Below are 15,992 nucleotides of genomic sequence, written 5' to 3' on the forward strand. Positions count from 1 at the left end.
CTAAACACAATAAAAATTCCTTGAACATTGAATATAAATACATATATACAAAAACGATATACATATTAAGACGACAGTCACGTAACAAAGGAATAAGTTCAGCTAAGAAAAATAGGATTAGCTACATCTAGCCATCAATGTGAAAAAAGGTACTTAATGGCAACGGTAAAATGAAGATTCACACAATTAAAAATCAAAATGAGAAGAGTAGGAGCATAAGAGATAAGGTTATAACCCAAACCAGTAAACACAGCCGCTTGTTTTCGAGGTCCGCTGCGAAAGCCATGTTGAATTTGCCATTTCCAGATATTTATTCTCCTGTTTATACAAATGATTGATCTCTACGTCCATAATGCGCAAATATTTGCCTCATTTTTTGATTGGATGGGGGTTTTTTTACGTGCAACGACAACGTTTGGACAGTGACTATGCAACGAGGCAGAGTGCCTTTTTATGTGCAGTAAAGAAACCGCACAATGACTGTACAACGTGCAAGCTTGTCGAGGTGCCATGACTTGCAATTCGATCACTGTGCAGCTGCATGATCAAGCGTTGTTCATATTTCGAATCCATGCCACATCATTCTATTTTCAAATGAAGAGAGTTTAACTTCAATATAAATTTGTTGAGTTAGATCCTCTAACTGAATAAATGGGGTTCAAATTTCTGTCAGAGAACTGGGAATCCTGATCTCTGCTGCCTTACAAGTGACTCTATTACAACGTCCTGTGGTCCAATGGTCCATGGATTTTTGCTGGAAAATGTACAGGAGCTGCTCCTTGAACGATCATCATTTTTTGGATTTTTTTTTTTAAACAATTAAATCAAAATGTGAAATAAATCAATGGATTGGTACTAAAAGTAAATAACAATCACCCAAAATCCCATATTCACTAATTTCTAAAAATTACTACAAATGCAAATCCTACACACCCCCTTAAAACACCCCCTCTGCATTTCACTAATTTCAAGCGTTACGTGAACTAAATTGCCAAACAAGTTACAAGTTGGCAAATTGACCCTGGCACACCCTCCCCCCCAATAAACTGCCTTCGCTATGCCACTACTTGGGAAAGAAGTCAGACACTCCTGCTTTTTCTGTATTTTGGACTACGTACTGGAATAAGTTGGCTGGAATGATTATTTAACCAGTGATATGAATTTGTCTGTGCTGTCTCTGACAGCAACATTTCAGAAACTAACAAACCTGAAAGGACAAACACGTACATGACCTGGCCTTACAAAGCATGCTACCCGATGACGGGATTTTCTTGACAGTTTAGCCCTTAGGCTGTAAGATTCTTAACCTGTGGTATTAATAGATTGGCTCCTCCATGTTAATGAGATGGAAATCTCTCATGTAAGACTGTGTCTGAATTATTTGTCATTGGCTTATTTGCAAACGACTCTATGGATACTGCAGACTTGTGTCATTTCAAGCCGCAGCCGAATGTTCCCACAACAGGGCTTCATACTTACAATGTCTTCTGACTCTACAGCGTCCACTTTAGCTCCTGCAGCCAACAGGATTGGAATGGCTGAAGGATACCTTTGAGCAGCAGCATGAAGAGCTGTTGAACCGTGCTGAAATCAGAAACGCAACCAAACGATTTTTTTCTGAATGCCTACATGCATCTGTGATCTTTCAAAATTCACTTGGAGATTTTGAAGGATTTGACAAATTGGGGATGGTAGACCCTAATCACTTGAGCTAAATCGATACTACTCCTTGCAGGATGATTCAGAAAGATTGCCATTTATCAAACATCAGCTCCACTGGTCTTTGACTCAGAGCTTAAAGACAAAGTTGGAGATGAAATAAAGCTTTGAAAACGTGGCAACGTCACCAACAAGCATCCATGCCCAATAGAATACAGAATGTGGCGGCCCATTAGAAAGATAATACTTCCTCAGTTGAACTACGCAAATTCTGCGTACGTTATCAGCCTGGTTGACATCAGCACCAGCTTCCAAAAGAATCTTGCAGCATTCTGTGTTGCGTTCAGCAGCGCAAAGCAAAGGGAAAATACCACGCTAAGAAAGAGACAAAAATACAGGAAATTCAAGGGAACAAATCAACCATATCAGATGTTCTAATGCATCCTACGACCAATTGCCATAGCCACACCCCTCCTTTCTTCACTATACCTTCAAACAAACCACTAGTAAATACCGATCCGAGAAATTCAGTATTTGTTTTCCGAACTGAACGGCATCATACAAAGCCAAAAGAATGTTCACACAGTGAACAAGTGGGAGGTGGTAGAGGAACCTGACTGTGTTCCACATGTTGATTTATGGCAGCTCTGTGGGGACATTATGGGAAGACTATTGCATCAGTCACTGGCCCACAGGAAAAAGGGCCCAACACTCAAAAAAAGATAGTACAGTAATCCGAGTCTACTGGAAGTCTGTCACCAGTCTGATCACAAATAGGGATGAATAGGGACAATGCTAAAGGAGGCCTTGTGAAGATGACCGAGTGGTGTGGGTCGGTGCTGGTGAGAAAATGGCAAAGCCTCGGAAATGTCATTTAACTAGCTAAACAGCAGACATTTATTCACAAATGACCGATTGTGAACCCCAGCGTGAGCACAACTTACTGACCTCGCTGTGTGCCAAGTTGACATCAGCTCCTTTCTCCAGCAGGGCTCTGCAAACCTCTGGAGAATCAAAGGCTGCATACATCAGCAATGTAAAGCCTTTGTGGAAGCGCTGTTAGTTGGGACACAAAAACATAGCCGACTCTTTGAATCAACGCTATTAAAGGAGTACCTTCCGACGACAACACTGTGGACCCCTTTGGCATAAATGCAGCTGCTCAAAATCAGGGTTTACTTCAAAATCTATTTTTTTTATTGAAATTACTCTGAAATATATTATAGGAAACAAAGCCCTGATAACATGATGTCATGCAAGAAAGACAAACACATGACAGCTCCAACGGTCGACTTTGTCAACAGAAATATCCTGCGGATGAAATCTGGCATTTTTCGGCCAACCTTCAGAGACAGATTTCAAAATATGCATGCACGAGGCGAAATTTCTTTTCAATAAACTCCAGTCCCTTCTGAAACTTGGACTTTATTAACTAATTAAATTTAGGCGTAATACTTCACACAACTAAAAACAATGTCAGCGATTAACTTTATGAAAGTCGATGTGTACTGAAAAATATGGGTACATCCCACACTGTGTTCATCCAAGAGTGCACTTCTGTGGTTTGGAGCGTAACAAACTCGCAGTGTCAATACAATGGCTAATAAAAGAGATCTTCAAACATGTTCAAATTCCTGGCATTGCCTCACAGAGAACCCAAATTTAGGTGAAAAAAATGGTAAATGAAAATTCACAGCATGCAAGTCTGGCTGCACCTTATAGTGTATCTCAACAACTAGAATTAGGGGTTATAACTGTGGTGGTGCAAAGCTCTTGGACAGGTGGTCCGCGCACTTTACGTGCCTCATCAACCAATAGGATGTCGTTATTTGCCAAATGCAGGTGCACATCAAGCTGAAGAACAACAGTTTAAACGTCTTATCAGATTAGTTTATACTCACAGCGAACTTTACATTGATATCTGCGCCAGCATCTATGAGCACCTGACAACACTGTGGAGCTGTTATTACAGCAATCTGGATGGGTGTCTCTGCCCACTCACACTAGTAAGATGGGGGATGAAGAAACCTGAAATTACTCACATTTACAGGTCAAGTAACTGGTAACCAACACTTCACATCAGTTGGAAATTCGATTGAAGGCCATGTGATAACCTTTGGCTGATTTGCTTAGGTCCCCCAGACAAAATAGCCCTGTGGTTGGCACTGGTCAGCGCTTAAACTTGCTCCACTGTCAACCTTGCTGAATGGGCCTAAATGAATACTGGAGTTCATTTCAGCTCTTCAGTAAGCAACAACTTTGTGCCGGTGCTCTTCATCCCGTTCTCCACTGTTTGCATCAGGCTTCATTCAGTGTCATCTTCAATTATATGAAGGAAGTACCCCACATTAAGACCCTCACGCTAAATGCTGTTATTTAACCACTTGACATTGTTGACGTTGGATGAGATGTAAATAAACACACAGTGTCCGTATTTTCCATGGAGGATGTGTACAATCATTTTAGAATTTTGGTTTTCTTTTTTTTTCTTTTTTTCATTTCCATGGTTGACGTATTAATGTATTTCGCTTGATTGTATCATTAGTAAATTGCAATTTTGAAGAATTGCCAGCAAAGAAAAATCTACCCCCTGGCAGCCTTTTCAGGTAAGTAAATCCGACATTGACTGATCAACCTAAGGCTAAATTCTGGACAACTTTTATGTGGATCCAGTGGTATAAACACATCATAAAACCAACTGCTTAACTCAAGGTGAGGGTACTAAGAAGCTGAAATCGGAAAAAAAAATGCACACACAAGTGAATGGCCTACTCACAGCAGCAACTGGATACATTTTGAGGAGCCCCTAGTTCCATTGCTGGAGATACTTAACAATAAGTCAGTTGAACTCACAGCGCGTTTGGCATTGACATCTGCCCCAGCATCAAGCAACAGTTTGCAGGCCTCTGGGCTTTTCTTAACTGCCCGATGTAGAGGCTGTCCCCCTCCCTGGAGAAAGAAAAAGAAGTACCCATAAAGTAGCTGTTTACGGTAAATCACATAAAATCTTCTTAGATTTGGTATGGTTAAGGCCAATACGTATATCAAAGAATGAAAATGTTACTACAACTCAATGTAAACTGTGTGTTCACATCCCATGCTTGGAATATATTTAGAAACCTAGTCGACACTACCAAAAATGAAAGGGTACTGGTACCCTCTTCTGGCTCATCAAAGACAGTGTAATTGAAACTCCTGATGAGTACCACTTATTAGACACAAACAAAAATCAGTGAAATTTCAAAATAATGATGCCATTTTCCTGTAAGATACTGAAGGGAAAGAATTCAAGATAGTCACTTTCTTCGTAAACTGGCTTTGATTTGATTCAAAACATATTGCACCGGTAATATCCTGCACAAATAATGACACCCACTAGATTTTCTGATGACATGCATCACAATACTGTGATGTCATCAAACTGAAAATCGACAACACTCTGCCATCTCATGTTCGAAACAGAAACGTCTAGGTGTGGTTTACTTTTAGATAAAATTTGGGAGAGACTGTCATACTCCAGCTTTTTCAGAAATACCTGGCTATCTGTGCCAGTTGCAGATAGATAAGTATTTTGGACTATGGACTGGAACAAGTTGGTCAAGATGATTATTTAACCACAGTGCAAGTTGGCTTTATTGTCTCTGACAGTGACATTTGAAAGGAAAAAAACAGCCCTCGGGGAAAACGAGCACAAAACCAGAACCTGCAGAGCATGTCAGACAGTGATGAACTATTCTTGACATTTTGGCCTTTATGCTAAAGATTCTTGTGGTGACAACAGATTGGCTCACCGACATTGGGGAGATGTAATTTTCTCATGTCAGGCTGTTTACATTACACGTACTTGGCCTCGTCTTAAGGTTGCTAATGACTGAGTCTATGGGTAGTGGCTGCAGTCATTATTCATTGACTTGTGTTTAATTTCAAGTTATACAGTAACAGAATCCTCTGATGGGGCCTATAAACCAACCATGTTCTCCGACTCATAAGCATTCACATCAGCTCCTGCAGCCAACAGGATTGGAATTGATGGCGAATTAACCTCAGCAGCAAGGTGTAGAGGGGTTGCACCATCCTAAAATCAGAAAGACAAATACCAAAAATCATTACTCTCAACAATCCTTCAAAATTCCACTTGAAGATATTGAAGGATTTGACAAATTGAGGATGGAAGACCCCAGATCACAACTGGGGCCAGTATCAAAATTGATTAGTTGATTCAATGATGATTCAACATGATTCCTAGCAAGAACATACACATTAGGTTTATTAACTTTTACAAGATTCCTTTCTACTATGAGTTCATGAAGAACTGTACAGGCCACACCTTGTGAGGCCAACTTGCCACAACCAAATGATGAAGGCTTAGAAGGGCATTTTTCCTGTTCATGCCAAGATGCGACAATGCTGAATGTAGATTACATCATTCTGAGAAAACAGAGAAGACTAGGGGAACCTTTGCCCTGTGTTCGTAGTGCACAAACCCTTGGGCACAACAAACAATGGTATGGCCAGAAATGCTGACTTAGAAAATCCTACCTACCTTATCAGTCTGGTTGACATCAGCACCCGCTTCTAGGAGAATCTTGCAGGATTCTGCATTGCATTCCGCAGCAAAATGCACAGGGCAAAGACCAGGCTAAGATGGACATACAAATACATACAAATCAAGGCATTCTGATAATTGTGTCAAATATTCTAATGTACCCAACAACTAATTGCTAGAAGCTCCACCCTTTCTTCTTCTCCTGTATCTTAAAACAAATTGAGCAACAGAATTTTAAACTAGAGCCAATGTGCCTGGGATCAAGGCAGTCATAATGAAAGCTCAGCTTATTAAGTGGGTTGAGGATGTGTTTTGCATGGATAACACACACAAATACCAAAAATGGTCTTCTCAGAGCTAGCTACTCAAACGCTACAAAGATTGTCTAAAGACATCCTTGCGATCGTGTGGTATTACTCAACGTAGATGGAGACTTTGGCCACTGACCACAGTGCCTAGCGACCTGCTGTCCTAGGTGGAGGACAGACATTTGAGGAGAGGCGTCCGCAAGATCTGCACCTGAAGCGTCAAGCCTGTGAAGAGAGGAGACCTGATCCAACAGCTGCTGGATCAACAGCTGCTCTATGCCCACAGTGTGGCCACATCTGTACATCCAACTTTGGGCTACGTTATCAACGGCACCTTTAATGCCTTAGTCGCTCACAAATGACTTCCATAATGAACAAATTTATTTTAAAAAATCATGTCCAGCAGTATGTATACCCAAGCTTAGATCAAGTTCAACTTCACTTTCAGTAATGAGCAGAAAGCCTTTCTTTTTTATCACAGCCTCAAAACGGTTCTTGTACTTGCTCACAAAGTTTTGACAGGTTTCTACGGGGCTTTCGGCCAACTCCTCCTTTTTGAACGTCTCAAGGTCTTTGAGATTGGAAAGCCTCCTTGCCATCGCTTGAGTCTTGAAAACTGGCTCTTTCCAGAAGGGGGTACTGCTGCTTATTAACGGTGGCTTGTGAACACTGCTTCCATGTGATAACGGTAAACCTACTGACCTCCTTTTGTGCCAAGTTGATATCAGCCCCTTTCTCCAGCAGGGGTCTGCACATCCCTGGAGAGTACTGGGCTGCGTACATCAGCATTGAATGACGATGACCGGAGTACTATTAATTGGCACATTAAAAAAAAACATAGCTGACTCTTCAAATCAATGCAAAATGGAGCACCTTCTAACGACAGCACTGTGGACACCCCGTTCAACCATTGCCATAAATGCAGCCATTACGGTTTCGTTTCAGAGTCCATTTTCTGGACCGAAATTACCAAGTGAGATTTATACAGAGATGCAGGTAACAAATCCCTGATGACACAAAATTGTAACGTGGGAAAACAGACAATGCATAAGGGTACAAGGACAATCCTTAAATTGTGTCAACAGAAACATCTTGCAGCCGTTTCACCCCAGTACCAGATTCAACTACTGAAATGGTCACACCAAAAGGCGGTCCCTCGACCAATGTTTCAGTTCCTCAAAAGATCTGCACAGCAGAAACTGCTATGAAATATTTTCTATGCATAGCAATTGCATAATTTTGCGTGGCAGTTTTTTTCACAATAAAACTCCATGACATTATTGAACATCCATATAAAAGAGAATAATAAAACAAAGGAAGGCTTAAATTTACCAATGGTCTTTCTAATCACTGTCGGAGCAAGTGGGTTCTCAATCTAGGGCTGGAAATTTTGAAGTGCGTCGAGTACATTTAGGCATAAAGTACCTGAAAACACCTGCGCAAGGGATCTGCCCAAAACATCTGCCCATTATGCACATAAACAGCTGAACACATCTGAGTATCCTGCCCCTTTTTTCTGTTGAACTACATGTAAATTGGAGTGTTAAAAGAATCTTACATGTACCTGCATTTTAAATACAAACGTCTGAACACGTGTTGGCTTTCTCGCGTGGCCGGCAATGGCTTACTTGCAAAACGGTGTGACCTTGTGTGAATTACTTGGCTGTGGCCTAAAATTAGTATGCAGTGTGCACTAGTCTATGGTAGTGGCTGAAGCCAGTTCTCATAGAGTTGTGTGTAACTTCCAGCCATAGCCAAGTAATTCAGATGTGGCCTATGTTGATGTACCCTAATGTGGCGCAGTCTGATTTTTCGCCTCTAGCGCCATGCTGGAGAAATATTTTTACCTTGAATTTCATCATAAGTGAAACTGGAAGCTCCCAACATCCCGATTCAAAAATTTCAATTTTACAACATCTTGACCAGCTGAAACTTCCTATTAAAATTTTATTAAATGCTTTCAAAATATGTAAATAATCTTCAAACTTACGGCTTGGATAGTGAAGGTACATGTGTAAAATCAATTTAGCAGAATTAGTCATCTTCGAAGAATTTCTTGAATCTTTATTTGAGTTTAAGGAGCTTTTTTCAAGTGCCCCACACAGGCCTGGTCAGGAAACACTCAGCTGAAATCTTGCTCGATTTCTGGACGCTGCCGTTTTTTAATTTCAGAATAAATTTCATGACAATGAAAGATAACAGGTTCAACAACATGTAACTTGAATTTTATAGTGCAATGTTTAAATAAATGTAGTTTTTCAACAAGAAAGTTGGCAACAAGTCAAATGAAAAATGAAGTGCGCCATTAGGGGACTCTAAAAAAATGTACAATCCAGTAACACATGATGCACTTTACGTAAATTTCTCTCTAACCAAAAGCGTAAACTTACATTAGGCCAAAATGCAACATCAATCACTTTGTTGGGTTTTTTTGGTTCTTTCAAGTTTTTGAGGGAGCTACACAGAATGGGGGACAAGTAGGACCATGCCTCTGTCTCACAGAAAACTTCATCTTAAGGTCTAAGTCTGGTCTGTGTTATTCTGCTGACATACCGGCAAAAAAAGATTCACATCGATATCATGTTCCTCCAAGAGCTGTTTTCCACGTGCAACATCATTTTTCTGAATGGCAAGCGACACCATGAAAGGTAGTTTTTCTTCTGGTGATAAAGAAACATTCTCATCTTCATCTGAGGACATTTTGCTGTGACAGATTCAATTCGTCCTGAAACAAACAAATCCAATGTGCACTGTAATTAATTTGCAAAATAAAGAGATGCACTTCCTGATAGTTATGCAACAGCTTCATCCTAAGACACAGCACTCTCTGAATAGCGTCCGAACATCTCAATTGTTTATGTGGTGAAATTGAAAGTCTGGTTTTAAGTGCTTGCCAAATTCTATCTGAATAAGCACACAAATTGTAATTGAGGCTCTATGAATCAATTTATTTAGTCAAGAACTTAGAACTTAGAAATTACTAGGGCAGTTGTTTCATTAATGATTGCTAATCTCCCGGTAGTTCCAGTTCTGCGGCATGTTTCCTTTACTTCATCCTGAGCAGGAATAGCGTTATTGCTCGTCATGCCTACCTTTTGAGCTAAAAATAGTCAAACATGCATACTGTGGCCCTGTTACAAGCTACCGAATGGTTGTTGTTTATGAACCAATCAGTGTACTATTTGTTAGATACACTTATAGACCTGGGGTATACAGCACTTTCACATTGCGGCTACATAAATCTTGCCCAGGTTCATTCTCAGGCGGGTTCTCTACAGGGAGCTGCCCACACAAGACCAGTCAAGAATCCAAGCACAACTCCAGGGCAAAGCACTATGGAAGCGATCCTTACGATAGTAGCCATCAAAACGTCAGTTATACAGCTTGAGATAAGCACTGAAGCAGTGCTACACACTCTACCATTGTAAACTTTTACTTACAAACAAGCAACTAATGCAAGTTTAAACCAGGTTACAGAGGGTGCTGTCTACCAGCTGTTGATTGTACGACTGCAAATTAATCACAGCGTTATTTTCAATGGTTGAGAGTAACTCTTTTGCCTCAAGACAATGGTTTCTTTCTTGGTCTCCCTCTTTGGATGAAAATTCCCTTGAAATCAAACTCACTAACTTACCAAGTACCAAGCTTCCGGCAGATACAGAGACTCAAAATTGATTAAGTGAAGGCCCACAAAACTTGCAGGCACTGAGTAGAAATTGTAACAGTTTATTTGTCATTATAATCACGGAGGAAGGAATGTACGTGGGGCCCCTACTCAGCAAGCAGTGTTTTCTGGGGGTCTCTAATATTCACCAGCTTTGGTATCACTTTGTATCTGCATGGACAATAATGTGCAGTCAAGTAATCTTAAAATTTTTTAACGTCTTATGAATAGGTCTTATGTACTTTTAATGTAAACACAGACTTCTATTCCAGTCATAAAACATAGAGTCCAAGTCTGAGTCCAAGTCCCATCTTTCGAGTCCGAGTTCCAAGTCACCTCGGTCGAGTATGAGTAATGAGTCACAAAGGTCATGTCCGAGTCCCCTTTATTATTTTATTAGAAACACATTTTCAGGTTCTGCAAATATTCTTTTTACCACAGCTCTCTGATTTAATGAACTGGACAGACATGTACATGTATGTCCAATAAACCATGGAAAATAAACTCTGACAAAAGGTGTTTTGATTTATCAATTTGATTGTACCCATGCACTCAAACTCATGACAAACTCGGAAACCCTGCATGTACTCTTCATTCCCAGCTTTTACTGCTGGCATTTGTTATTAGGGACATATCATGGGAGAAAGACAACAGGATAGGCCAATTGGCATAGCGGTAGGTTTATCCATGGCCCATGCTATAGTGTGACTCGTGTTCTTACCATGTAGACTACTGCAGGTCCCACCAATCTTTGTCAGACACTCAGAGGTATAATTTAGCTTATATGATGAGAAAAGTGGAGTCAGGATGCAACATTTTTTCCCCTAAAAGTACTCCAAGTACTCTGTTCTCAGATTTGAGGACTCAACTCCAACACTGACGGTTTCCAATTCTGGCTGTCGAATTATATGTACACTTGGATCTTTGGCTCACACTGTAGTGACTATTAATCATGGAAAACATTTAGGCCTCGGCCTGTCCTAGCCCTCATGTGAGTAGACCTATTTTATTTGGGAGTCACCCGAACTTTGATGTGGCACCACACATGAAGCATTAGGGCCTAAGCCTAATTTTACAAGATCAAATTTGTGGGGAAAACTCCATGTATCAATATACGCCCCAGCCTACGAGTACGATCACGCTGCATGCGCAGCCTAAACGGGATCTAATCCAGCCGATTTTTACGGGTTCGCAATGCTACGGGTTTTTTAATGCAGCCCAGTCAGGTGATGTCAAATCGTCAAATCAAGGGACCCAGCGTACACGAGTACGAGTCCGCCCATGCGTAACTTTGAATTTTTACGATGTAGCCTTGACCCACATTACTTGCAGCAAAACTTCCGTTCCACTTCCTGAATCAAATCTCCCCCAAAGCTATCGAAACTAGTGCATAGGCCTATCTCTAATATACAAACCGACGACCTACATGTACATGACTGATTATTTCTTTAAAGAAATCAAACCTTTACCACTCGTAGGCCTATCCTCTCATTCCTGCCTGACAAAACCGATTCAAACACTTCGCACACTTCGCAGCGTATGATTTGGCGCGGATCGGACCGGCTGGCCGCGCCGCGAGGCTAGGCCGAGGCAGCACAGCCCATCCCGGCTCCCCAACGCACCACGCGTTACCGTTACGCACGCCGGGGTCGAGCGGCGGCCACGGAGGTAGTTTACTGCTAGTAGCCTGGCCCCCAGTCCGGGATAGTATGCACCACGACCACATCGTCGCCATATCGCCCAGCACAGCTTCCGGTGAACCACGTCACGCTAATCGGCCAAACGTTTGTTCTTCAAGCTATTTATGTTGCGCAGATATGATGCGCGCGACTGTACGTGACCTCGGGCCAGCAGCAGCACGCGTGAAGTACATGCACGATTGGGCTTTCATGTACATGTACATGAAAGCCCAATCGTGCCAATGAACTTGAGTATAAATTTTCAGCTTGACACTAATTCGAAATAACAAATTACTAATTCGAAATAACGATTTACTAATTTCAAATAACGAATTTCTAATTCACCTCGGGTTGTCTTCACCGTACTGTGCTCAGCTGCCAGTGGCTGGAAGCATCCCCTCTTTCCTCCATGCTGGAAGCAAGCACAAATCGCGTCCTCCTGTCGGAAAGTTTCGAGAGCCGGCTTTAAGTGTGGCTGACCCTCATGGACTGGGAGTGGAACCAATTTCATGCCAGGTGCAAAAACCTTGTTTGATTAATTCATTTCAAAAACATTTATTTCCATACTTTCATTAACATGCGAATCAAAGAATACATGTAAAATAAATACAAACCATAAGTACAATGTAATTATGAGAGAATATATATAAAACTTTAAAAGATAGAAAGTATGGGGCTGTTCATATCGAGGGCTTGTAGAGAACATGCAGTAGTAGAGAAGAGCCGATTCTGGATCACACGCCCCTTTTTGCCCGGTTTTTGCTCAAAGCCCTTGGGTAGTACATCGACCCAAAAAATCGTCGAAACAATTTTGGTGGGGGAAAATGGGAAAAAATGGGAAAATCCAGGAATTGTCGTGAACCCGGTTTTTGATCAACACCCCTGGGTAGTACATCGACCCAAAAAACCAGGGAATTTCCACTCACCTTTTGACCTCGGCGCCGCTCGCTTTGCTCGCTGACTAAACAACCCGTGACTAGCGCCGGGGATTCCCACTTCACTGACCTTGAACTTTTAACCCCGGCTGGCTAAACAACTCGTGACTGGCACCGACCTGCACAAACAAAAAGGGACTTTCCCTTGCTTTTCCGGTCTGAACTAGTGACCTTGGCTCTGTTCAAAGCAAAACAAACCGCCTTAAATAAATGCTCTTTATATAAAATAGTAGTATAAAAAAACCATGTTGAATAAAATTGATAAAAATTTTATAAATCTATATATAAAAAGAGACATGAGCTATCAACAACATCGACCTATATTAACGAACTTTATTCGATTTAAGAAGGTGTTTTTGGAAGATTTTATTAAACGGTATAAGATCCCATTACCGTCACCTAGGCGCAAATATCATACACGATCAGAGCTAATAAAAGCTATCAGAGAGGATCAAAAACAATTTAGGCATCTCCCGCGTCAGTCATATCGGCAGCTTTTGAAAACGGTACAAAAATATAATATTCCTTATGCGAACAAAGACAGATATGTCAAACAGGACTTTATCAATGCGATTAAAGCTTATACACAACCTAAAGAACTGGAGGAAGTAGACATTAAACGTATATGGCGTTTTAAAAATAATTTTCGTAATTGGGAGTTGATTCCTCGCTTCTATGAAGATGATTTAATACATTTTTTTGATTTTTACAAGCAGTTGATAGAGAAAACAGCGTTAGCCGAACTCAAAGAAATCGGGAGTTACAAATTACAAACACATCTTAAAGTGCAGTTTAGATTGGAAAAAATTGACGAAACGATTGACTACGGCACCTTTCCCTTTCAGAGTGATCAAGACGTAGTAACGAGTAAACCAAGCGTTAAAAATGCACTTGCTAAGCAACGCGAAGAACAAATCGAACAGGTGGAGGCCCATACACAAAAAGGCTCGGGGTGGATCTTTGACAAAGTTGTCGCTTTTTACATCAACGTGGTTAAATATAATCCAGTCGGTTCTTCTTACATTCCGTTGCCTAAGGAATTGTTAGACAAAAAAGCAATCATAAATGTCCAAAATAAAGATCAAGAATGCATCCGATGGGCGTTGAGAGCAGCTTTGAAGCTGTATTCAGACGGAGTCAAAAGTCAGCTAGAAACAAATCCAAAATATAAAATAAATAAGGAGCGACCTTCGACTTACCGGTCAGAATCGGATGGTTTAAATTTTACAAACATAAGCTTTCCAACACCGATTTCACAAATTCCACGTATCGAATCGCAAAATAACTTGGCGATCAATGTGTTTGGTTACACCAAAAAAGACGGTATTTACATTCTGCACAAAAGCAAGCGTCAAGAAGAAGGAGCGAGTGAAGCGAGCGGACTACGAGCGCAGCGAGAACCGATCAATTTACTTTATTTTACCCGAGATGAAGAGAATCACTACTGTTGGATTAAAAACTTTTCTCGGTTGACGGGTGATATCGATCATCACGAGCATAAGAAACACTGGTGTTTCAAGTGCATGTCGCATTTCCAAACGGAAGAAAAGTTAGCCTGCCACAAAGAAGATTGCCAAGGCTTAAACGTTCCTACATGTAAAGTTGAAATGCCAGCCGAGGGTGAAAATATACTCAAGTTTAAAAATTATAAAAATAAGCAAGACGCACCTTTTGTCATTTACGCCGATTTTGAGTCTGTTTTAGAAAAATTACCGCTGACCGATACAAACACGGTGAAAACTCAGATTCACAGGCCTTGCGGGTACTCATACGCAGTCGTCAGATGCGATGGAGTTTGCACTAGCCGAAAAACATATAGAGGCCAAGACGCAGCTGTAGATTTTGTAGGGTCACTTTCTCAGGAAACAGAGAAAATAAATGAAACGTTTAAAAACAAAGAGCCGTTGATTTGGAACGATCAATTACAAAAAATTTACGAAAAATGTAATAGATGTTGGATCTGCGAAAAGTTGATAGATCGAGCAAAAGCGGATGAATCTCACTGTCAATGTGATATTCCAAAACCACCAGAGACAAAAGAAGAAAAAATCAAGTTTTGTCGTATAGTTAAAGTTGAAGGCAAAGAATACAAAGAGTTCAAAGAATGGAAATGTTTAGATTGCAAAAAGCCCATCAACAATTTTAGAAAAGTTCGCGATCATTGTCACGTGACGGGGAAGTACCGAGGCCCAGCGCACGCTAGTTGTAATCTCAAGTTAAGAATAGTGGTCGATCAAACACCTATTCCGGTGATCTTACATAACCTGGAGAAATACGACGCACACTTGATTATGCAAGGCGCTCACGAATTTTACGGAAAATCAATCAAGTTGATCGCTAAAAATACTGAAAATTACATTTCGTTTTCTTTTGGCCAACTCAGATTTTTGGACTCCTTTCATTTTATGGCGGCTTCGCTAGATCGGTTGGTTAAAAATTGTTCACCAGATGATTTTAAATTACTTTGTGAAAGGTTTCCAAATAATAAAAGCGCAGCGGGTACGACCGAAGGGAGGACTCATTTACTCTTGGAAAAGGGAATTTACCCCTATGAATATATAGACTCCTTTGATCGGTTCCAAGAGAGACAACTACCGCCTATAGACGCTTTCTATAGTTCTCTGAAGCAGGGAGGGATAACCGAGCAAGAATACACTCGTGCGGAGAAAGTATGGGAAGCCTTTGGCTGTCAAAACTTAGGTGACTACCACGACTTATACGTGGAAACGGACGTGCTATTGTTAGCGGGTGTATTTGAGAACTTCCGGAAGGTATGCAAGAAGAACTACGGCCTTGACCCAGCCAACTATTATACGGCGCCAGGCCTGTCGTGGGACGCTCTGCTAAAACACTCTGAAATCCAATTGGAATTACTGACAGACATCGACAAGCACTTGTTCTTTGAAAGGGCAAAAAGAGGTGGTATCTCGAGTGTGGGTGCAAAGCGATACGCGAAAGCTAATAGCCCAGAACTACCTGATTACGACCCAAATAAGCCAGAGTCACAGATCATGTACCTAGACGCAAATAATTTATACGGCTGGGCGATGAGCAAATATCTGCCCGTAGGGGAATTTACCTGGGAAACAGACTTAGAAAAATTTAATTACTATTACATCCAAGAGTTGCGACTAACCGACGACTACGGTTACATGTTTGAGATTTCTTTAGATTACCCGGAACGTCACCATGACAAACACA

General features: G+C 41.0%; 1 protein-coding gene across 11 annotated transcripts in view; it reads right to left on the reverse strand.

Annotated features, from left to right (window-relative positions):
• LOC110981780 (uncharacterized) overlaps window positions 1-11,806 on the reverse strand; it is a 42,410-nt gene extending 30,604 nt beyond the window's left edge. For 6 of the 11 annotated variants that reach the window (XM_087139004.1, XM_087139002.1, XM_087139003.1 and 3 more), the window contains exons 1-10: window positions 11,647-11,806; window positions 9,067-9,238; window positions 7,216-7,323; window positions 6,203-6,298; window positions 5,630-5,734; window positions 4,513-4,608; window positions 3,561-3,662; window positions 2,608-2,715; window positions 1,939-2,034; window positions 1,480-1,584 (exon numbers count right to left, since the gene is read on the reverse strand). In XM_087139004.1, coding sequence (XP_086995130.1) covers window positions 1,480-1,584; window positions 1,939-2,034; window positions 2,608-2,715; window positions 3,561-3,662; window positions 4,513-4,608; window positions 5,630-5,734; window positions 6,203-6,298; window positions 7,216-7,323; window positions 9,067-9,213 — 963 coding nt within the window. In that variant the 5' untranslated portion in view covers window positions 9,214-9,238; window positions 11,647-11,806. The other 5 variants (XM_087138996.1, XM_087138997.1, XM_087138995.1 and 2 more) reach the window with 5 other exon arrangements.
• Window positions 11,807-15,992: the final 4,186 nt, after the last annotated feature.

This window comes from Acanthaster planci, linkage group LG07, assembly GCF_054643075.1.
Source record: "Acanthaster planci isolate LZ-2023a linkage group LG07, COTS_SCS, whole genome shotgun sequence".
NCBI lineage: Eukaryota > Metazoa > Echinodermata > Asteroidea > Valvatida > Acanthasteridae > Acanthaster > Acanthaster planci.